Genomic DNA, 22,584 nt, shown 5'->3' on the forward strand with positions numbered 1-22,584 from the left:
GGGTGTTGCTGTACCTCTGCTGAAGTGACACAGTAAACACTGTTCATGAGCCAGCTGTAGTGGTCAGAATGAACCTGCTCTCAAAAGGTTATTTAGTTTATTATAAACAGACACAACAAAGCATGAGGAGGCAAATGAAGGCATGAAGCCTAACACTAAACAACAGTGTCAGAGGAGAGGTTTCCATTTTCTGACACTTGCCATTCTTTAGAGACACATCCTAATGCTTCCCAAAGGCACATTTTATGGGAAACCATGTACCAGTTCCTCCTGCCAAGGAATGCTGCTATTCGTGATCTAATTCAGACTGAAGGAGAGTTGAATCCCAAAGAAATGCAAATCACATTTGGCTGCTGAATTGAGTAGCACATTCATTATTTCCTTGATTGGGTATAAATACTTGCAGGCAGGAGGATTTGTATCTTGGATTGTATCATGTATAGTAAAAATGCTTCATCAGGCCTTTTGGCTGTTCCTTGGCTTTATGGACATCTTAACTTTATTGGAAAGTTATAATTTTTACAACAAGCCTTGAGTTCGCTGAAGGCACCAGCTAATGTAAATGACATTTATCTCCTTACCTCCCCTTCCTTGAAAAATCTGTGTATTAATTACTGTCTTTTCATGGGATCGGTCTTAGGTGTATTCCATTTTTATTTTTAAAAAAATCTATAGAAACAGTTGCCTCAGTATTTAAAGCGAAACAACACAGAGGCACAAGACAGCCTTGTTTCTATTAGGATTCATCTGCTGTGTTTTGTGAGTCATGATTACTTCAGACGTAGTGAAACACTTAATGATATGCTGGTTGCTGATGCTATTTAAATATTAATGTGCACCTTAGGTTTATATCCAGTACATGAAATTTGCAAGGCGAGCAGAAGGCATTAAATCCGGAAGGACGATATTTAAGAAAGCCAGAGAGGATGCCCGGACCCGCCACCATGTCTATGTTACTGCAGCTTTAATGGAGTATTATTGTAGTAAGGTAACCACAGGTGCTCACCCTGATCCTAAACAAGTAGCAGGAGGGTGCACAGCTCACTGAAGCTAATAACTTTTTTTTTTCCCCCCAATGTTTGCAGGATAAGTCTGTGGCCTTTAAGATTTTTGAGCTAGGGCTGAAAAAATATGGGGACATTCCAGAATATGTACTGGCATATATCGACTACCTTTCCCACCTTAATGGTAAGCTTTGAGCTTTGAGAGGTCTAATGAAGCATTACTCTGTGAGTTTAGGTCCAGGCCAGGTTCTTGGTGTTTAAATTCTTCATGAAGCTCAGCAGTTAATCTGAACACAAAACCTGCTGGTTTGTCTGAACCGAAGCTCCAGAAGTCTGGTGACATTAAATCTTGATTCTGCTGAAGGGAGGAGAGTGAACTTTCCAAATTGTAACTCACTGGCAGTGCAGGGGTTTTACAGCATCTGCTGTGGACAGTGGGAAGTACACTGAGGAATTTCAATCCTGAGGGAAAAGGTCTAAAGGAGTTTACAGTCAGCATGAGAGGAGTGAGGGATCAGCTGCTCCCGACTGGGATGAATTTAAACTCATTCTCCCCAAGTAGATGAGATGAGCAACATGTAAAATCAGTACTGGGCATGTCAGTCATGCTTGGAAGGTGCTGGGGAGCTGCAGTGGAAAGAGCAGGACACGGGCTGGGGAGACCTGGGCAGGAGGTGGTGGAAGGGTTCTGGGTGGAATTCCCTGGGGCAGGGGCTGAATGGCCTTCTTAAAAGGAAACCCAAGCTGCTGTGTCCATTCTGCAGCACCAGGCACCATTCAACATCTGTCAGACTGCAGTTCCTGGGTTTTTCAGGCACTGGGAGTTTAAAGATTTGGAGGGTTTTTTCTCCTGTGAGCTGTCAAGTGAGAGATTTTATCTAAGTCAGAGTATATTTAATTTTGCTCTAAGTTATTGTGGGTCTACATAAATATTAACAATACCTTTCTGTAAGTTGCCAGAGAAAAAAGTATCTTAGAACTCTCTAGTTTATTGCTGTATTTTAATAACCCAGCGGAACTCCTGGAACCCAGGAGAAGTGATCTCTGTACTGTAAGTGTAGGAGGTGGGCAGTGCACAGGGCAGGGGTTGGCAGTTTTAGAAACAAACCCACCAACCCCTCCATCCCCCAGCTGGCAATGTGCACAGACTAACTGCTTGCTGGTCTAATAATTTTGGGAGGACTTCTAAGAAATACACAAGGATATTGATATTGCCCTGATTTAAAAGGGAAATAATGAATTGAAAGGCCAAATTTAAATTTACCAATGTATGCCATTGAGATAATTTAAAAAAAGGATAAAACTCCCCAGAAATGCTGAAGAGATGCCAAACAATAGCTGTGCTGTCATAAAAGAGCCTGTAGTAGGATCAGTTTGTCACTATCAATAAAAACAGACTTCCAAAGAAAAAATCCACATTGAAATTTAACATCAGGAAAGTTTTATGTGGGCACTCAGATCTCTGTACTTACTGAAATTCAAGTCCATGAAAGTCAGCTTTATGCTTAATTCAGTGTACACATCTCTTTGAATGGACATCTTTTAACTTGTCTTTAATATGTTTTACTCAGTGTGATTTTTTTTCTTTCTATTTTTAAAGAGGACAACAATACAAGAGTTTTGTTTGAACGTGTTTTAACTTCAGGGAGCCTTCCACCTGAGAAATCTGGGTATGTCTGCAAAAGCAGTTTTACTGCACTGGAAAAGATACATAACCCCCTTTCAACCATAAATATCCCAAAGAAATTAGAAACATGAACAGCAGGATGGAATTAGGTGCAGATGTTCCTTCTCCTCTTCCTGCTGTCCAAAATAGCAACAACTGTGATAGATTTGGGAAAGTCCCTATCCCACTTCTAGTGAAGTTCATTAATTTAGTGACTTTGAAACCTCACTGATGCAGGATTGTTGAGGATAGAGTGCAAAATCCTCCTGTACAGAGAGGACTCAGTGGTCTGAGCTGAGAAGCTGAGTCAGGAATTTGTTGAGGAGGGTGCTGAGCATCTCCCAGCCATAAAAATAAAATAGGGAAAAAACCATAAAGGACTTGGATTAACCACTCACTGCCATATTTTCATTACTACTTTTTAAGTTTCTTTCTCAAAAAAATGCTCACCAAAACCTTGCAGTCTGAGCGTTCACTTCACCATTATTCTGATAGACAAAAGCATCAAAACTAAGGAATCGAATATGGCACTGCTGTGCACATTCATTCTGCACTTCAGTTCTGATCTTTTGTGAGAAATATTTTTATACCCAATTTAAAAGTGACAAAATACAAGAGCTTAAAAGCTGAACCTTCTTCAAAGGTGAACTCCAAAGTTAAAATAAAAGTTGAATCAAGTCCAGAAATATGGTCAGATGTTGCTTAAGTTATATATGAGATTTTCCATGGAGAAATCACAGTAACTATATATATTTTGGGCTGTATAAAATTCTGAAGCACTGCCTGTTGTGTTCTTGCCAGTTAGAATGTGCAGAGGAACTAGATCATAATGCATGGTAAAAAGTCCTTCCCATATCAGCATCAGAGTGAAGCTGTGTGTACAGGATGAGCAGAGTGTTTGATAAAAGCTCACCTCAAATACTGAAGTCCTTGACACCAGAAATCCTTTCCTCACTGTAACAAATTCCTTTGCAGTCCACCAGACTGAAAGCTCTTAGAGAAATACAGAAGGCACTGGGAGGGTAATGCTTATTTTAGATGCACCTGAAGTAAATATCAGAAATGGCCATGCAGCCCCAGATGGCCTCCTCTGGCTCTGTCCTCTTGTGGGTTTTTAACTGGGTTGTGCTCAGTAATCCTTCCTCCTTCAGTGACTCTCAGTGTCCTGTTCTGTTCCAGGGAAATCTGGGCTCGGTTTTTAGCCTTTGAAAGTAACATTGGGGATCTGGCCAGCATCCTGAAAGTGGAAAAACGGAGGTTTACAGCCTTCAAGGAAGAGTATGAAGGCAAAGAAACAGCTCTGCTGGTGGACAGGTACAAGTTCATGGATCTGTACCCTTGCTCTGCCAGCGAGCTGAAGGCCCTTGGTTATAAGGTGAGTGGATAAGAACACTGCAATTCACAGTTGTCCTCTTCAGTTTTAGGAATCTTGGGCAATTCCTTGTTTAGGACTTGCCTTACAGTCCTTCCCCTTGCTAGAAAAGCAGGTAAAATAGGCCTCTTCCTCCTCCTCCTCCTCCTCCTCCTGCTCCTCCTGGTCTCGTTGGGCAGCAAAGTGCCAGGGGCCAAGGGCAGAAAGGAGCCAGGACCATCAGTAACAGCTGCAATTTTGGGTATTCCTGGTTACCTCCCATCTTCCCACGGAATGCTTGATGTGTTAATGCCATCACCTCGCAGCTACAGGCCTCCACTCCACATCTGAGCTCCTTCAAAAACCAGAATTCTTGGGAAATTTGTAGGATCAGGTCACGTGTAGGAAATGTGGCTGACTGTCCTTCTGCTCTGAGTTGGCAGAGCACCCCTGGCTTCACTGGGAACTGCATCAGACCCCACATGCTGCAGTCCCAATGTTTCTTGGGAATGGCTGAGGAAAGCTCTTGGCAGGGATCAGTGGTGCCTCTTTTTTTTCAGCTGTTTCTTCGGGCTAAAGTGCTTTTGGTGCTGCCATGTGGAGTTCAAAGTCTAGTCCAGACCCCTGTATCTGGTGGTCTCCAGTTTTGTTTCTAACCACATGCATTTTTACTATTTCTGTCATTTTGAGGAATCATTAGAACAGAACAGGATGTTGGTTTACCTTTTTTTAAGGCTGCCAGAGAAGCAGAAACAGCTGATTGCCATCTGCATGGACAGGAAGAGAGCCCTCAATCCAAGCCTCTAAAACAGTGCCTCAACTTCCACTTACTTCTTACACAGAAAGATAATGTATGAAAAATACAGGTGCCATCAAAGTTAACAAAGCAGCTGAATTGTTGACCATCACAGAGCTGTAAAATAACCTGAGAGGTGGAAATCAGATTCACATTGAGCCACCAAATACTTTTCTTTGAATGCACTGGGGACAAAGTTATTTTGAGGTTTGATGTGAGCTTACGAACAAGTTCATTTTGCTAAGTGCATGCAGGGCAGTGTGTACCTGAGATGGTGCAGTCCTGCTGCTTGGAACATGCCAAAACATAATCCTGCTTGAACTGATGCTTTGGATGCCTGCTGACTGCCTTATGCTTTACTTCTTTTCCAGCTAAAGCAATCTAGGGAATGAAATGAGGGAGAAATGATAGTTGTGAAGGCCTAGTGGTCTGCACCTGTTCACCTAAATCCTCTTAACCTAAAAAAGGAGCCACTGGAAAATGACAAACACACATTCAGTAACAGAAACAAGTGTTTCCATTCCACTGGGTCACTGTAGGATTAAAATCTTTAATGAAACCATGCAAGTTTTGCCCAGATGGTCTTGTAAGAGGCCATCTGAGATGATAATGAAGACAAAGTGAGAATAAGTGACTGGTGCAAAGCAAGGTTTTGTTCTGTAGTTGAAGCTAGCAATGTGATCCTGCCAAGTTCAGCAGTCTCTAATTGGCTTTCACAGGATGTCTCCCGTGCCAAGCTAGCAGCAATAATTCCAGACCCTGTGGTTGCACCTTCCATCGTGCCTGTCCTCAAGGATGAAGTAGACAGGAAACCTGAATATCCCAAACCAGACACCCAGCAGATGATTCCATTTCAGCCAAGACACTTAGCACGTAAGTCAGGCTTTGGGAAGTGGTTGTTTCACCTGTGGTGAGTTAGGAACCTGGCTGTTCAGCCAGCCTAATCAGAGGCTTTCCTACTCCTCAGTCATCTAAACCTGTACTTAACTCTTGGCCTGTCATTTCACTGGCTTGCTAAAGGCACATGTGTTTTAATTAATGCCAAGGTCACATGGAAATAAGTCCAAGGAGTTTGGGGTCTGGTAAATGGTAATAAGCTGTTACACACATCACAGAGCAGATGGCTGAGTGAACAATGTGGAATTAGTAGAGGCAAAGGGACAGGCTGCCAATTACTTGTATCAAATAACACTGCAGTGCAAAAGCAGCTCTGGCCCAGCTGTCTTGCACGGGCTTCACCCAGCTTTTCTCCCCACAGCTCCAGGTTTACATCCTGTCCCGGGCGGGGTATTTCCTGTTCCACCAGCAGCTGTAGTTCTCATGAAGCTCCTGCCACCTCCTATTTGTTTTCAGGTTTGTTTTAAAGAACTCTGAGCATTTCAGAAAGCTGTGGAAGACATTCTGTCATGACAGAACCACAGTGTATATCACTCTATTGAAAATAACCTTCTAAACTTTTTTTTTTTCTTTGGTAACAAATCAGGGTCCCTTTGTTCAAGTGGATGAGCTCATGGAGATATTCAGAAGATGCAAACTGCCAGACAGTAAGTTACTTGTCCTCTCTAGAGGCTGTGCTAGTGCTGCATGAGACTTGGGGTTACATATGGATATTTCTGTCTAAAGCCCAGACCTCATTTACAGACTGTAATTAGTGTTTAAGAGCAGAGGAGATTGTGCTGGAATCTGCATAGAGATGTTTTCACTTTTACCTGGAGGGAAGCAACAAAAAGTCAAAAAACTGCAAAGCACCAGCTGCTCTTTAATATGTGGGTGGTATCAACTGAAAGAAAGCAATTAAGATTTCGAGAATACCCTTTAAAGGCAGCATTTCCAGCAGCATTGCAGCTGTAACATGAAATTACAGATTTGCAGCATGGTGAGGGGTAACTCTGAGTGCACATTGCTGCAGTGCCTGGGCACAAGATGCAGGCAGTGCTTTCAGAGAAGGAGGGTTCTGACCAAAGAAGCAGCACAGATCCTACAGCAGATGATAATATGCTACTCTTCACCCTCCTGGTTAGTTTAAGGAAAAAATTATCATACAGAAAGAAACGTAGGATTTAATTTCTTGGAGTGAAACTAAAATATCTATTTAAATTATACAGGATATTTTTGAGGCTTCCTCTGTTGAGAAGCAGAAACTGACTTGCTCTGCAGCCTCTCTGGTGAATCATGAACTAGTTACCCTGATTCCCAAAAGGCCTTCCTGTTTTATTGCAGCTCTCAAATGCCCTCAATTCCTGTGTAAAGGGAGGGCTCGAGCTGGAGCAGCAGCATTTCCTTTCTAATTGGTGTTCATCACAGCTCAGAGTTTCAGACAGCCAAGGCTTAATATTAGTAGGAGAGAGCAGGAAAAGTGTCTGATGGTGCAGAAGTGTCCCTGAGGTGTGTGTGGGTGTCCCTGCTGGGGTGCTGGTTGCTGGGCAGGGTCTGGGCTTCACTCCCTCAGTGCCTCTGTGTCTCTCCCTGAAGCTGTTGACGAGGCCGTACGGATAATCACGGGCGGCCTGCCTGAAATAGCTGTGGAAGGCAATGGACCTGTGGAAAACAACACCATTCTCAACAAGGCTGTGAAGAGATCACATGAGGATTCTGATGACGATGAGGAGAAAGGATCTGTAGTTCCCCCTGTACATGACATTTACAGAGCACGACAGCAAAAGAGAATCCGGTGAAACAAGTTTGGAGTTCTGCTGTGACAGACAAAGACTTGCATTGAATCAGTCTCTTAAAAGTCAAGCATTTAAAAGGGACAGCTGCAAACAAAAAAATCCTTGAACATGGTTTTGTTACTGTGGTGCCTCTTCTCCCATATGGTTCTTGATCTGAAAACAGCCCGAACAACCTTAGAATGTGCTCTGAACAAAACTCGGTTTTCAAAACCAAAAGTGCAAAATGTCAAAACTGTATTTTGTTCCTCGAGGGTGTACACATCTACCACTTGAACTCTTGTGGGTTTTCAACAGTTTTATTTTAAAAACTGGATGGCTTATACTTGTGAAGCATTTTTAAGTCACACTTTCTGGAAAACAATTGTTCTCAGTTTGTTCATGTAGTGTCCTGCCTTATTGTTCGTTTTTATTTATGGCAGAATGTAAGGAATCTGTTTTGTAGTTGAAAATTTAAAAATAAAACAACAACAAAAGACCATTCCTTTAAAATAAAAGGATATCCATAACATCATGCCTCATTCTGGTTTTATTCAAACACAACAAGGTACTTCTTAAATATTACTCAGCCACTTCAAAAGCAATGCTAATTATACCATCACAGGAAATTGATCAGAGCGTACATATTAGAATAGAGCTTGGTTTCCATTTTCTAGAGGATACAGCACACTTTGGCTTGTAATTCCAGGACTGTTTGAAGAAGAGCATCATAAGACTAACTCAGTTCAGTGTGGGTAGTCCAGGAGCCCTGGCTCACACAGCCTGGTCCTGGATACCTGCACTGCTCTTCCACAGTATGTACAAAGCTAAATGTTAATAATCAGCTACATCGTTGTACTTGTTATCTTCAAACAAGCTAAAGAAAGACTATGTGAGCTTTCCAAGCAGTTTCTATGCCTACTTCAGCTTTTAACTTGGAACTGGCTGTGATAAGATTGACTCTGATAAGATCCTAAGAACCCCTTGGACTACAGGACAGTCAGAGCCTGAGGCAAATGAAAGCCATTCCCAGCTCAGCACAGCTGCCCCAGCCAGGGCTCCTCTCTCCAGGGCAAGGGTGAAGCAGCACCTGCCCATGGAGATGGGGCTGGCTTTAGCCATCCTGGAATGTCCTTGCTTTGCCACTCACTTGCAGCTCCCTGTTTCTTTTGGAGAGAACGCAGATAAACTGGTTGTCAAACAATCTCATTAAAAAGAACAACCTGGGAGAATCATTACATTGCACTTGTGGGAATTTACTGCAGTTCCTTTAGATCTTTCCTGTTGAAAGGCCCCTGGCACCTGTGCCAGGAGCATTTGTTCCTTCTGTGTGGGCCCTGGAGGTGAGAGTGGAGCCACAGGTGAGTACTGCACTCTGTTCCTTCATTCTAGGACCTTTCTTCTGCACGAAGGCTTAGGCTCAGACCATGCTGTGAGGAGAGCTGGGATTCCCTGTGTGGGCCCTGTGAGCAGTACAAGCACTGGGGCAGCACAGTCCCTGCTGCCATGGCAGGAGCAGGCACTTGTGGGCCCTGAGCCCTGAATCCCAGCCCTGGGAGCAGCCATCTCCTCAGTCAGGGTTTTATCCTCTGCTAAAGCAGTGCCCTGCACCCTGCCATCACTCACACACCTTTCAAGGGCTTTTCTAGGTACCTGTCCCACCATGATGCTCCTCCCCACACCCTCGAGCTCGTCCTGTATCTCATCTAACTCTGCCTCTAAAGGCAGCTCCCGGGCAGGGCTGGAGGATAAAACAACAGCAGCAATTTCTAACTTGTGCAGCTCTCATTTAAGAAATCTGGAAAGAGCTGTGCCTTGGTTCTCTATCCTGGTGCTAATTCCAGCAGAGATGGCTCTGGTTGCTCATGGAGCACAGGCTGAGGGAGCTGGTGCTGCTGCAGAGCTTTAGGCTGTGATGAGGCAGGGCCTGCTCCAACAGCAAAGCCCAGCAAGCTGAGGCAGCAGCCTTGAAGACCTCTGTAGAATCCTCTGCTGATCCAAACAATGACATAGACCCTACTCAGAACCCTTTTTTTCTGGCTAACCAACCTCATTTTTGAGTTTTCAAAGAAGGATTCCAAGACAGACATTCATTTGGCCAAGTCACTTGTCTGAGCTGATGAACTCTCAAAGGGTTTTGCTGAGTTTCTCCCTTGGGGAAGGGGCTTTGTAAGGAATGAGAAAAGATTTGGTTTGAAGTTGCATAGGCTAATATAGAAAAAAAGGTCTTGTTTCTTCCATCCCCCTCCAAACACAAAGTTGGTGCAGCTTTATCCACACGGACATTCAAAGGGAACTGGAAAGGGAAGCATCAACAGTGGATCATAATCAAGTGCTTCTGCAAGTTCTTTTTAGTTGACTCCCAAATTAACCTGCCTGTTGGCAATACAAGGGCCCTTCATTTATTTATTTCACGTACCTTGTTGGTTTTTTTTAAAGACAGCACGTTCTGGTTTGGACAGCCTCATACTTGGGCCACTTACTGTGAGCAACTGCAAACTTTGCTTTCACAAAACCATCAAATATTGATTACTGTAATACACAGATGTGCTCAACCAGAGGAAAATTTCACTTACCTCCCAGCTAAGCCTGAGATTGCAATGTAAAATCACAGGGCTCTTCTCCTCTATACAAAATGTAGCTTATTAAATTCAAGACCTACAAATATTCTAAGTTTCAAGAACACACCTAGAAAGTGAAAAAAATCTACTAAAATATTCCCTGTATAGTCAAACTAACATCAAACCATTCACCTCTCATGGTACATTAAAATCACTTACACTGCCCACAGTGCTCTGCACATGATATTTTTGAAGACATGATTGAATATGCAACCATCCCCTGTTGTAGTTTTTAAAAAAGCCCAAAATTTTCAACCTAAAGTTTCACCCTTTAAATCCACCTTCTGCAAATGATAATTTACTTTAAAAAGGAGTAAATTACTAGCAAAAAAAAGAAAAAAAGGTAAGAAATGCCACTTTTATCAAAACATTTTAGCTCTGCCCTTTCCAAAATCTTTACAAGATATAAATACAGCTGCAATCTATAAGATTGCCACCTCTGGGAGTACTGTACATAGCAGAGGACAGTTACCCAATAACCAGAAAATTTGCTACAAAAATATGTTTTGTAACATCTGCAGGTAAACAGCAAAAAAATGCTATTAAAAATGCAGTAAAATACAGAAAAAACTAGTAAGCCTACCCTACTCACCATAATGTTACAGTAAAGTGCTGCTTGGCTTGGTGTTTTGTCTGGTAAAGCTCTTCTTTAGAATTGTAGCTTAATTAATTCCTTAAAGTAAGATGCTTTAAATAAACCAAATCACCCCTTCTGGGATAAATTAAATTAAGTTCACTGTAAATTAAGAGTTAAATGCCCTGAAATGAGTCACTTAAATACAAAGTTTGGTTCTTAAACTTGCCCTATCACCAGCTCAAAAATCTAAAAACTGCAGCCACAAAACTCCCATGATATCCCCTTCCCCAGGTTGCATAATTATATTAGAAATGCATCTCTCATCTTTTACCTCAGAGCCCTTTTGGCATCTCCTCTATTTCCCTCACCAGTCAGCACCCGTGGGTTAAAGGAATCAGTATTTACACGGAAAGCTGTTTTCCTAGACAAATATTGGTACAAGTTTTATTTAGTAGCTGACAATACTGTAGTGGTAGCACACAGACTGGTTTTATGATTCTTCTGATTTCCCTACAATTTGGAATTCTTCCTTAGTCAGTATTTTGCCAAGGACTGCATCATAGTAAGGGCTGAAGACCATTCTGTTGTAGTTGACTAGACGAACGTACTTGGTAGCAATCTCCTCCAGCTCCCTCTGAATAGGGCCTAATCCTCCAGGAATGGCAGGCAATGATTTCTGGTGACTGGATGCAAGACAATTCTTCAGAAACTTCTGAATTCGAGAATCTGGAAGAAAAGGGGTTTGATTTGTTTTTTGGTTTTTTTTCAAAAGAGATGGTGAAATAGAAACAGCGTCACCTCATGTGAAATGGAACAAGCCTGAACGTGGTCAGCAAGTTGGAAAGACAACCTGGAAACAAGGTGGAAATAACAGGGAAAGAGGAGCCCTGCACACAATCCAGCCCCAGTTCCACAGACAGGGAGAGCAGAGCACTCTCCAGACCTACCTATGAGCTTGCAGATGGAGTTATCTGGGCTGGCCACTGCCTGGATCTGCCCCTTCAGCACACCCTCTCTCTCAGCTGAGAACGGGGTAAAGCCATGCTGGGAAAGGCAGCTGTTCACTTCAGCACACACCTTCTCACCCACGGAGGCCAGGGATTCCTTCAGGTTAAAGGAGCTAGCAAACATGAGGTACAGCATGACTGTATTAGTTACTCACTGTTTTCCCATTTTTTAAAAATAAACCATTCAGTTAGAGTTGCCTTACTTATCAAATGTAGTGGGAAAAGCATAATGCAGATAAAGCCAATTATAAAGATCAATACAATTATATATACATGAAAAATAAAGCTGAGATCTAAAGCAAGGAAGTAAGAGAACATTCAAGACTTCAAGCCTGAACAATCCATACACATAAGAGTTGACTTTCTGCCTGAGGACAGCTCTGACTAAAACAAAACCTGTAGGTGTAATCACTGAGTCTGCAGGCAGCTCACTGTGCCACACTCAGGTTTTTGGGGAGCCTGGCCCAAGCTCTGAGCAGGGGCAGCTGCTGGCACCCTCCTGTGCCAGCCTGGCACGATGAAAAACATGCTCTGAAAAGAGCAACTTGCACAAACCATGAAAGAGAGAGTAAGAAAAGACAGCTCTGTGTGAGTTAGCTGAAGAAAAACTGGACTCATAGAAAGCCCTCATCACCTCCTCTGCATTTCCTGCAGTCCCCATCCAGAAAATGGCTTAAGCTGATCACTTCCCAGGGTGACAAGAGAGCTCCAGCTGCCCCTGAGAGCAGGACTGTGCTGTACTCACGGGAGATGCATTCCTGTCAGCAGCACCTTGACGATGGTTTTGATTCTCTCGGCGAACCCGGGCACATCGATGAGAGCTGGGCCTGCTGCACTGAACGTCACCAGCAGCACTGTCCCCACCACCAGGAGCTGCTCCAGCTCCAGCTGCATCTCCAGGAAGCGTGTCTGGTCCATGAGCAGTGTCTGCAAGGAGGGAGGGAAGGAGCCAGCACAGCAGAGTCAGTCTGCAGGGTTGGGAAGGGACACTGGGGTGCAGCAGCAAAGGCCCAGGGACCAGCAGGCCAGCAGCAGGAGCACAGTGAAAAGCACTGGCTCCTCTCTCCCAGCTAAGCAGGTTTCAAAAAACAAAAGCTGAAAGACAAGCACCTGTTAGAGCTGCCCCATCTCCCAGCCAAAGATCAATGATTTAGCACTGTATGTGTTGCCAGGCTACAAACCCAAACAGCCTCTGCTGTGTGCTGGGAATAGAGGAGTGGAACAAGCACAGAATCCAATTTTTCTGTTAAATACCTACTTCTGGAAAAGGCCTGTTCACGTGATCCCACTTCAGAAGCTTCAGATAGGCCTGATTTTGTACAGCAGTGAAGCACAAGGCAGAAGCTCTGCCAGTGGCACCATCACTACAGTGGGGAGGCGACATTTCATGTCCCAGCTTTGCAAGATCATCTGCTGCTTCTTGCAACCACTTTGTGACAAGGTCTAAAGAATCTGGAAGAGCAGGGAAAAAACCACTTTTTGAGAAAGTTCCTTTTCAGAGTTAGGTTCTTCCACCAATAATTTCCAAACAATCCCATTAGTTACTATGACTAATGCCCATGATATCAGGTATGACATGCATTTCATTTATTGCATCAAGCAGAACATCTAAAACAAAACCAGACAGCTACAGGAAATCAGAGGTGAGATGATGCTGGGTAACCATGCCCTACACTGTACTGAAATTAAACTGAATGTACCAAGGGCACAACTATTGTTCTGGCAGACTTTTTCTAACCACAGTTTTGGGGCACAAGCCCCAAAATGTCATTTACCATATGAATTCTAGAACTTATAAAAATATCTGAGTTTTTTTCATTATCTACAGGCAAAGACACGCAGTTTATTGGGAGGTCAGGGAGGAAGAAAGAAAGGAACAAAGTCATACTTGGCTGTTTCTCAAGAAACTCCTGAAACTTCTTTCTTTCATATTCAGCAGACTGCTGCATTAATTTTGGCCTAATACTATTGACAGCGAAGTTTGCCATATCCATTTTCATTAGGTCTAATACAGAGAAAATTGCTCTAAACAAACAAACAGAAAAAGTTATTCAAGGCTGCAGATGTTTCAGAGGTGCTGTTCACAAGATTTATTACAGGTTGTCTAAACAGAGAGCAAAAACATGCATGGGAAACAGTAACAGCTTCAGAGCATGAGACAGAGAAAGCTGGAGCGAGCATGTACATGCATGCATGTGCCTCTTCCAAGTGGGAAACAAATCTTGCTCTCCTGTAAAAAAGCCTCCATGGAATTAACTTCACTAGCTCCACAGATTTTATCTCCCAAGATGTGCAGTATTGCATATGAAAAGATATCTGGGTTTCTAAGCTTGCATGCCATGGCTATGGGCAGCCTGGAAAGCCAGCCTCAGTGGGAAGTGAATAATCAGACCCAAGGGGCAAAAAAGAACAAACCAACAAACACCAAAAAAAAACCCCTTAATTTCAAAGCAACCTAATTCCTGCTGGCAATATTTCTGCCAAGTCAATCCTGAACTCCTGGAAGCTTTTCAAATTAGAAAACAGCAAGGTTAATGAAGCTTCTCCCAGCTATTGAGACCTTGAGCTGTTCCACTGAGAACATGGTGGCAAAGCAGAAGCCTGGATGCTCCCAGCTGTGGAACACACACTCCCTTTAGAACTGACAGGGAATTACACAGGGAGTGGGGTGAAGAAAGCTCAAACTGGGAGGAAAAGACAAACTGGTTGGAAACCAGTAATGCTTTTCCCCTAAGCCCCTGTGTGCTTTTTTCACCTTCTGCTGTTGACATTCAATTCTGATACAAACTGACTATTCATCTGCTACCTTGCATTTGACATTTAAGCAAACGTCCTTCAGTGACATGCAGGAGCCAGACAAATACTCCAACTCACCAGATCAGAGATGGCCCTTGTTAATGACTCCTGGAGCATCTCTCCCCTTCACACCCACAGCTATATCCTTTTCCCTATTACTTTTTTCTTTCTAGGAGTTTCAAGTTGCCCCCATCACTTATAAAATTATTAAAGGGACTCTGAACATTACCAATAAATACATTTCAGTACCTGAAAAGAGGAACTATTTCATTAATATCTTTCAGTTTCTTAATGTCTTCATCTCGAGCTGGAGCACAGAGAGTCCCCATCATCCCAATAACAAATTTGACCAACTTAGAAATGTCAAGGGCCCCATTCTCTGCCTCCTGTTTTATCAAATCCAGGTCAAGAACTTCTGTAATCTGGCTTCTCAGTCTAGTATGACCAGGCAACAAGAAAGACAGAAGACTCTGAAATGGAAAGTTAAAAGCGCATTAGTTCTACATCAAAGACTACAAGGATCCAAACAGTTACTGAACCACTTCTCACAGAATTATAGAATCATAGAATGGTTTGGGTCAGAAGAGACCTTAAAGATCACCTCGTTCCAAACCCCTGCCAGAGGCAGTCACCTCCCACTAAACCAGTTTGCTTAACGCCCCATCCAACCTGGCCTTGAACACTACCAGGAATTCTTATCTAAACAACTAAATAATTGGAATTTTTTTTAACCAACCATTCACCAACTCCAAGTTTTTCACCTCACACTGTGATACTGAAGCTACTAAGTGGTAAATACTCTGTGGCACAGATCATGCTTCAGACTGTTGTGCTTGGTTTTATCAGCCCAGTGCTGGAGCATCTCACTGATTCCATAACTAATACCAGTGTCATAACATGGAGGAAGCTTGGAATTATGAAATTGTTAATCACCTTACATAGTTTTGCATTTGGTTTTATATTCAAATTTCTCCTCTAGGATTATACAGCTTGTATATGTTCACAGTGATACAGTAATGAAAGAGAACAAGAGGATTTTTTATGAAAAGCCAAACTCCAAACACTTTTGCTCATTCATATCAGTGCAGCTACCCAAATTGAATAACTTCCCTTCATATCACATCATCTTACCTCTTTAATTTCTCCCAATAACTTAATTGCATGATCATATGTTGGGGGGTCTTCCTTCAGCTGAGCTTCCAGACAATCCCAGAAAGCTTGATGCACAATATCTCTGACTTTCTTCTCTAAGCTGTGAATAAACATGTTAAAAAGAATGACACTGGTCTCTGCACCACCTTACAAAGACAATCTGCAGCTTCTGAAGCACAGCATGTAATAATATGAATATAATATAATAGTAACTATATGATGATTAACAGAGATCCATCATTTAAAGTTACTCAGAAAAGCAAGAAAAACTGGACACAGGATTTAGAATGGTTTATGTCCTAATACAAGGTTACACACCAGCAAGGTGGCTACAAAGTAAAACCCTTCAAAGTATTTATCACATGCTACATCTAGAAAAATGGACCAAAACAAAAATGGCAAAAAATACATTTTGTCTTCAGAAGTCCTCTTAAAGACCCCACTAAGTAAAATCAATTCTACTACATAAAGTTCAGTAGTAAACCTAACAGAAATTAAGTAACTTCCCTGACAGAAAATCCTCTGTTTCACTATATAAAGTATTGCACTTACTCTGAGATGAGGGCCCAGATCAGTTTGTATACAAAGAATAAATTAATTCCACTGCTTCAGTACCAATTCCTAATGCAAAACAGTGACAGTTCCTGTTCACACCAGCTGTTAGTTCGCCACTGGCCCCAGTGGGGACCAAGTTCCCTCCATGAAATATGCACCCCTTCCCCAAATCAGGCCAGGAGGCTGTCAGCCACACCTCACTGTGTGTGAGAGAGAGGAACAGAAGACGAAGCTTCCTCTGTTCTCCCTCTCCCCCCTCAGCAGGGCACACAATTACTGCAGACTCACACAGAGAAGGAAAGGCTTCCAACTCAAAAGGAGCAAGGACTAACCTAATAAAACATAGGAATCTCTCCCCAGAATATCCCTGAAGAAACAGACAGGAAAAGCTAAAATAATCTGTTTCCTCTTACTCCCACAGGCAAGGAAAGCTTAAAAATTGCTAAAAGCACTACCTACATCTGCAGCCAGCCTGGGGTACTGAGAAGGAAGGCTGCAGCCTCAGAGCCCTGGGACAAGGGGACACAACAGAAACCACAGCACTCTGGGGTCTGCACCACACATCTCCAATTAATCCAAGAGGTTCTCCTTGCACACACACACACACACCTGGGGAAGCAGAACTGCACAGTTACCACCTTCTTCTTCTATTCTTTCCTACCTCCTCCCAGGCACTGCCAGACAAGGCACCAGCCAGAGCCTTTACCTGAACCCCCAGAGCTGCTCTGCAGTTCTACAAACACAATTTTATTTAGTATTTGGTACCAGCCTTACCTGTGTTCTGGCAATTCAACCGGTTTTATCTGGAAGTCTCCATTCACCACAATTTCATGTGCCAGTGCCATGTTGGTGACTCCCTTTGCTGTCTCCATGAGCTCTTCTATGGACACAGGCCGAGAGGGACTGGCTGCAACATCAATTACACTGTCAGACAGTTCCTAACAAAAGCCTGCAGAAAGAGTCTTTTGGACCCTTTCCACCTTATTGACAGTACACAGGGTCAAATGACAGCATCAGCTGAAGATTTTTCTCCTTTCCTTCCTTTCCTTTCCCATCTGGTGGATGACACAGGTTTGGGGTATTTAAAGAAACCAATGAGTGGATCCCAGTTGATATCCTGGGCTCAGTATGTCAATTGCTTCTATCAAGCTCTTTTAAAAACCATCTCCAAACAAACCCCCACCCATACCAACCAATACTTCTTTAGGATGGCTTAATAGCATCTTGGTATCTTTCTCCACACTGCAGGAAGAAATAATTACAAACAGCAGCATTTTCACAATACTACTTCCACAAGTATTGTGCAGATATTGCCATTTCAGTTTTACATTTTTCAAGGAAGTGATTTCATCATTAAAGCAGCCAACAAACAATCACCATCACTGTTAAGCAGCAGCACAGCAGTAGCTAATTATTCTCACTACTTCCAATGCAAATGGCACTCCTTCAAACTCTTTTTTTTTCCCCCAGAGGCCATCACCCAAACAACAGAGGACAGCAGCAGCAGCAGTGGCAGCAGCAATGCTCAAGAGCTGTTCCCCTGGCAGGCATTTGGGAATGACCAGGATGGGCCAGCAGCCTCAGACTGGGCCCTGGGTTAGTGACAGGGCTGGTGCCCTGATGGATCCATTCCATTCTGCAGTTCATTCACCTCACCTACAGTCCAGGCACAGGAGCAACATAGTAATCCAAAAGTGAAAGAAACCAAGCAAGGATCTTCATAGGCTGGGCTCCCCGAGAAATGTTTCAGGCAAACTATGACCATCTCATCTGATAATCCATGTTGATTTGACTTAAGTAACTACACAGAAAAGGTCTTTCAAAGTAAGCGTCCATCACTTGTCTGCCATGCAGAGGTCATACAGCTGGGTTCCAATGTGATCGTTCTTCATCAATATCTTGCTCTTTTCATGCAGCCCTCCTAAATCCTTATTTCCTTCTGCTTGGAGCTTAACCTTGCAGAGTGACTCTGGCAACACAGCAAGGATTGATATTCTGAGAAGAATCAGCAGACAGCAAATTTCACAGTGCTCTTGTCCGAGTGCCAAATGACTTCACTCCAGCACTGGGGGCTCTAATAACTAAGACTCTCACTGGCCAAAAGACTGCTCCTAAATCACATCACTTCATTCTCATACCTGCTCCCTTGATGGAAGGGCTTGAGACCAAACCACCTCTTGTGGTACAGAGCAGTGCTAGACTGTGCCATGCTTTTTCCTGCCACGTCTTCAGAGCCTCTCTCCATACAAACACCCCATTTCCCACCAGGCAACCAGCAAGGCATGGGAACAGAAACTCCCTCAGAACATCTCCTCTGAGTAACACCACACTGAACACAACCAAAAAACAAAAAGAATGCAACAAACAAAATGTTACTCCCTACAGAAATATAGAAACCTGAGTGCTTCTGCTCCTTTGAATTGAATCCCTGGAGGCAGAAAACTTCCCCTTGGTTTTATCTGCAGATTTGCCAGAAATATTGGCTCCCATATTGCATCCAGACCTTCATGCTAAAAGCAGAATGGCAAAGAAAAATATGCCTTAGGGAAAATATGCAGTCCTGCCATTATGGAAGTAGTACTAGGATTAAATAGACAACTTTCCATCTATCTTGTGAGGGGGCTGACGGGACAGCCCTTTGTTGATAACAGCCTTTTCTGGCCTGCAGTGGGAACAGGGGCTGCAGCAATGCAGAAGGTTCAGCTGATGAGGCAACCAGCACAGTCAGTTTAGCTGGAACACACTGGGGTGGTGTTCATCCATTCCAAGAGCACAAACACACCAGGATATTCAGGATATACATGGCTCAGAGCAACGTGGTCATTGTGTACAATTAAGAAAATGTAGACACTGTGTGTACAATTAGGAAAATAAAAAGAAAATGGGGAGAAAATTGTTACAATTTCAAGGCACAACATCAAAGTCACACTGTACTTAATTGCAAAGACAGTCAAACTTGCACAGAATGCTGTAAAACACTAGGATTGCCTCCAACAACAATTACAGAATTGACTCTTTTTTTTGTGTGTATTTAATAAATCAGCTTACACTTGTGTGTGTCATCCCTGTGTGACCCTGGAGCACTCTGTCGTATTCTTTTTCGGACAGACTGATCCGAGTTGTCCAAGTTCTCCTCCTCATCATCCTCCAAAGCACTCAACTTTTCTTCACTTGAATTTAGCTTGTCAGGATTCTGCGACATTTTCAGTTGGCACCTTACAAAAAGAAAAAATATGAAAAAGGGAATGAATAAGTATTTTCTGACATGGCTGAGGGGGTAAACATCACCAGGAGTCTTCTTGATTAAGAAAAAAATTAAGAATGAAAGAATTCTTATGAGGAGTTACATGATGTCATCCCCATAATGGCAGGGGACCTGGACTCAGTGACTCACTTCCCATCTTCCACAAAATGGGATGCTTTCACCACAGCTACCATTTATTTAATCTGCAGTCCCAGTCAGTTCTCAAAAATCTCAAACTGTTCCCTTGCCATAACGATGCAGATAAGAGAAAAGATACTGTTTTCTTTCCTAGCACTTCTTTTAAGAGAAGGACGAAAAACACCTTCAAAACAATGTCACAAACCAACTTTACAAAATATTATGAGACAACATTTCCTTACTACACAGCAATAAATCTTCCTGAACATAACATATCCCCGAACTATGGTCTGCTCCAACTGCTCACAACTTAAAAACTTCCCTCCGAGCCATCCAAAAGCATTAAGAAGGGGCAAAAGAACTAGAAAGAAATTAATATAAAATTCTACTCCCATATTTTCATTATATTCGAGAGTCCTGATGTATGCATAAAATATCACAGTTGTTTGGGTTTTTAAATCAAGACAGTAAAGAACAGCTATAGTAATTAAAATCCTGGTTTATTAGACATTACATATTAAAGGATATTTCTATCACATTGCAGACACCTGCAGGGTACCCAAAGTTACACTGAAAAAATTACCAGTAGAAAACCAAGTCTCACTCAGTTGAGAGTGAGACTTAGTTTTCTACTGGTTAGAAAATCAAGTCTCTTCTTGGTTATCTTCACTTATTTCACTCTCAGATTTCCCTATCAAGAATGCAATTTCTACATCCACCACTGAAATCTATCACACAGGAAGCTGCTGCTCAGGCTTTAATTTCACAGAAATCTCTTTGAGAGCATATGATGTCTCTACACTAAATAACTTAGACGTTCTGTGAAGTGGGAGTCTGGAAGAGTCTGCTTTCAAAATAAAAGAAAGCTCCTGGAAAAACAACAACTTCCTCTTTCCCTTAGTGACCCACCATTCCCACCTTCACATTTTTAAATAAACCAATTTCCCAGCAAGAGAGACACTCTGCAGAGGCACCTCACAGCCACTGAGAGAAATTACAGCATCAAAAACTACACTGAAGAGGATGCAGCAGAAGCAAGCAACAGTGTAGAAATACAAAATGCAGCGCTGAGATTTATTTTCCTACAACAGCTGTAATAACTAACCCTGCTCCACCAGTGCTTAAATTGATTGCACAATGTGATTCCTCAGGACAGCTGGAAAGCTCAGGGCATGTAAGGAACAGCAATGACTCAGGATCATCATCTTGCTCGATGCATGAGAGACAACAGCACGCAACACTTGCCCACAGCACTGTGTCATTTCTATTTTAGAAGAGAAAACAGCATGAGAAGCTTGGGATGAATAACACAGGAGAACACCCGTGGCACACAGGCATCAGTACAGGTACTGTTAGACTCACTCCAGCTCTGGATGGAGGATGAGGAGCTCTGTTAATAAACAGGCTGTTCACAGAGAAGAGCATAGCAACCACTGCAATACAAAATATAAAATAGGACTGGCTAAAGAGAGAGAGAGAGAAGAAACCTGTTGTTGAATTTGGCTAGGATAAAAGCATTATCATAAAGGCTCCCACACTGATTCCAGACTAGATGGCTGTTCTTCCCATCCATTCTCTTCCACAACCTCTCACTGCACTTTAGCCTCACTACCCTGAGAAAAGCAGATAAATATAAAAAACCTCACTTACAGAAGGGAAAGGGAGGTTTGAGTTGCTTGAGGACTCACAGAAGATAAATGACAGGGACAAGGTCATCAGTCTGATGATTCCCAGCCCCAGCTTTGCCCAGCAGGCCATCATTCCTACCACACAGATTATACCTTAAAGTTCCCCCTCCCATAAAATGGCAGCTCAAGAGCTACAGTCTCAAACCCAGCTCAAGTTTCATTTAATTACCATTTGTTTCAGAAAAATTCAGCTATGGAGGACAGGTATTAGAACTCCTGGGCCATTCTACCAAATGACTGTTCAGCAGATGATGTAAACAGGCACACTTGTTGGTTTAGTTGTTTAGTTTGCAATGGTCTGCTCTTTTCTGATGGATTACTGCTATTATTGCCAGAACACATCTAGAACATATCCTCTTTCCACTGGGTAAATAAGCTTGACAATACCTCTTCCAGAAGTATGACCGTCATCCCTCCTTTCACAGAAACAATTCCGACCCTTAATAGAGCAAAGTCTACTTCTTGGCACTTCCCTTGCATTTATTTTTAATGAGAACAGAAACGCAAGAGGAAAACGCAACAAAATCAAAATCTAAACAAAACATTCTCCACAGCTTCTTTTCATTACAGGTCCTCAAACCATGTGACGTGCACCTGCACGATATAAACCTCACTGTGCTGCCCTGGGGTGGGCACGAAATAAACTTCACTGTGCTGCTCTGGGGCACACAGGGTGGGCACTAAATAAACCTCTCAGTGCTGCCCTGGGGTGGGCACTACACAAACCTCTCTGTGCTGCCCTGGGGCACACAGGGTGGGCACTACACAAACCTCTCTCTGCTGCCTTGGGGCACACAGGGTGGGCACTACACAAACCTCTCTGCGCTGCCCTGGGGCACACACAAGGCTGGAGCAGCAGCCCCTCGCTCCCAGCGCGGTCCCACCGTCCGAGGCGGCCCTGGCAGCTCCCCGAGCCCCGGCCCAGCCCCCGGGCTTCAGCCCCCAGCGCTGAACCCTCCCCTTCCCTGCGTTCAGCTGCCACACCACAGCCTGCTTTCCCTCCTAACCCGCTAGCCGGCAAGCCGTCCGCATTCCCAGTTAGCAGGGACGCTGTGAAATTCCGCTGTTTCCTCCGCCGCCCGCTCCGTGCGAGGCCCTGCCGGTCCATCACCACACGGCACCATCCCCATCCCCGCCGGCCCGGCAGCAGCGCCGCCGCTCCCGACACATTTTCCCTTCCCAAGGCCCGGGAGCCCCGGGGTACATCAATGGGTGAAGGGGGAAAACGAGCCCGGGGGCCCGTGGGTTGCCGGGCCGATCAGGGGGCGGGGGAGACGCGGTGCTGAGCCCGCCCGGCCGGGCCCGGAGCCGCTCGGCGCTGCCGGGCCCGGGCCCTGCCCG

At 43.6% G+C, this 22,584-nt stretch overlaps 2 protein-coding genes across 6 annotated transcripts in view; one reads left to right on the forward strand and one right to left on the reverse strand.

Moving 5' to 3' along the window:
• CSTF3 (cleavage stimulation factor subunit 3) overlaps nt 1-7,997 on the forward strand; it is a 48,664-nt gene extending 40,667 nt beyond the window's left edge. For 2 of the 3 annotated variants that reach the window (XM_039724933.1, XM_039724934.1), the window contains 8 exons: nt 845-988; nt 1,086-1,188; nt 2,605-2,674; nt 3,850-4,045; nt 5,537-5,690; nt 6,076-6,170; nt 6,301-6,361; nt 7,290-7,997. In XM_039724933.1, coding sequence (XP_039580867.1) covers nt 845-988; nt 1,086-1,188; nt 2,605-2,674; nt 3,850-4,045; nt 5,537-5,690; nt 6,076-6,170; nt 6,301-6,361; nt 7,290-7,492 — 1,026 coding nt within the window. In that variant the 3' untranslated portion in view covers nt 7,493-7,997. The remainder of the gene's footprint in view (nt 1-844; nt 989-1,085; nt 1,189-2,604; nt 2,675-3,849; nt 4,046-5,536; nt 5,691-6,075; nt 6,171-6,300; nt 6,362-7,289) is intronic. The other variant, XM_039724935.1, reaches the window with a different exon arrangement.
• A 3,080-nt stretch (nt 7,998-11,077) lies between these two features.
• Nucleotides 11,078-22,560, reverse strand: TCP11L1 (t-complex 11 like 1). Of its 3 annotated transcripts, XM_039724938.1 has the most exons (12): nt 22,251-22,267; nt 20,918-20,988; nt 20,661-20,819; nt 19,222-19,388; nt 16,948-17,080; nt 15,598-15,718; nt 14,716-14,936; nt 13,559-13,695; nt 12,929-13,122; nt 12,416-12,597; nt 11,611-11,783; nt 11,078-11,389 (listed from the first exon to the last, which is right to left on the reverse strand). In XM_039724938.1, exons 4-12 carry the CDS (start codon nt 19,373-19,375, stop codon nt 11,154-11,156), a joined length of 1,551 nt encoding a protein of 516 aa, XP_039580872.1. In that variant the 5' UTR covers nt 19,376-19,388; nt 20,661-20,819; nt 20,918-20,988; nt 22,251-22,267; the 3' UTR covers nt 11,078-11,153. The 3 variants fall into 3 exon arrangements, with proteins under 3 accessions (XP_039580872.1, XP_039580870.1, XP_039580871.1); XM_039724936.1 differs by lacking the exon at nt 20,918-20,988 and having other exon boundaries at nt 22,251-22,560; XM_039724937.1 differs by lacking the exons at nt 20,661-20,819; nt 20,918-20,988 and having other exon boundaries at nt 22,251-22,560.
• Nucleotides 22,561-22,584: the final 24 nt, after the last annotated feature.

The sequence above is a fragment of the Passer montanus genome, unplaced genomic scaffold (assembly GCF_014805655.1).
Source record: "Passer montanus isolate IOZ18808 unplaced genomic scaffold, ASM1480565v1 scaffold54, whole genome shotgun sequence".
In the NCBI taxonomy this organism is placed as follows: domain Eukaryota; kingdom Metazoa; phylum Chordata; class Aves; order Passeriformes; family Passeridae; genus Passer; species Passer montanus.

What these genes read in the sequence shown, in the direction of transcription:
- TCP11L1 (XM_039724936.1), bottom strand. Translation starts at nt 22,351, where the DNA reads ATGGACCGGCAGGGCCTCGCACGGAGCGGGCGGCGGAGGAAACAGCGG. An exon ending in GACGGCTTGCCGGCTAGCGG is followed by an intron (nt 20,820 to 22,250) that starts GTTAGGAGGGAA and finishes CTTCTAAAATAG; the next exon opens with AAATGACACAGTGCTGTGGG. An exon ending in TGAACAGGCCTTTTCCAGAA is followed by an intron (nt 12,598 to 12,928) that starts GTAGGTATTTAA and finishes CCCTCCTTGCAG; the next exon opens with ACACTGCTCATGGACCAGAC.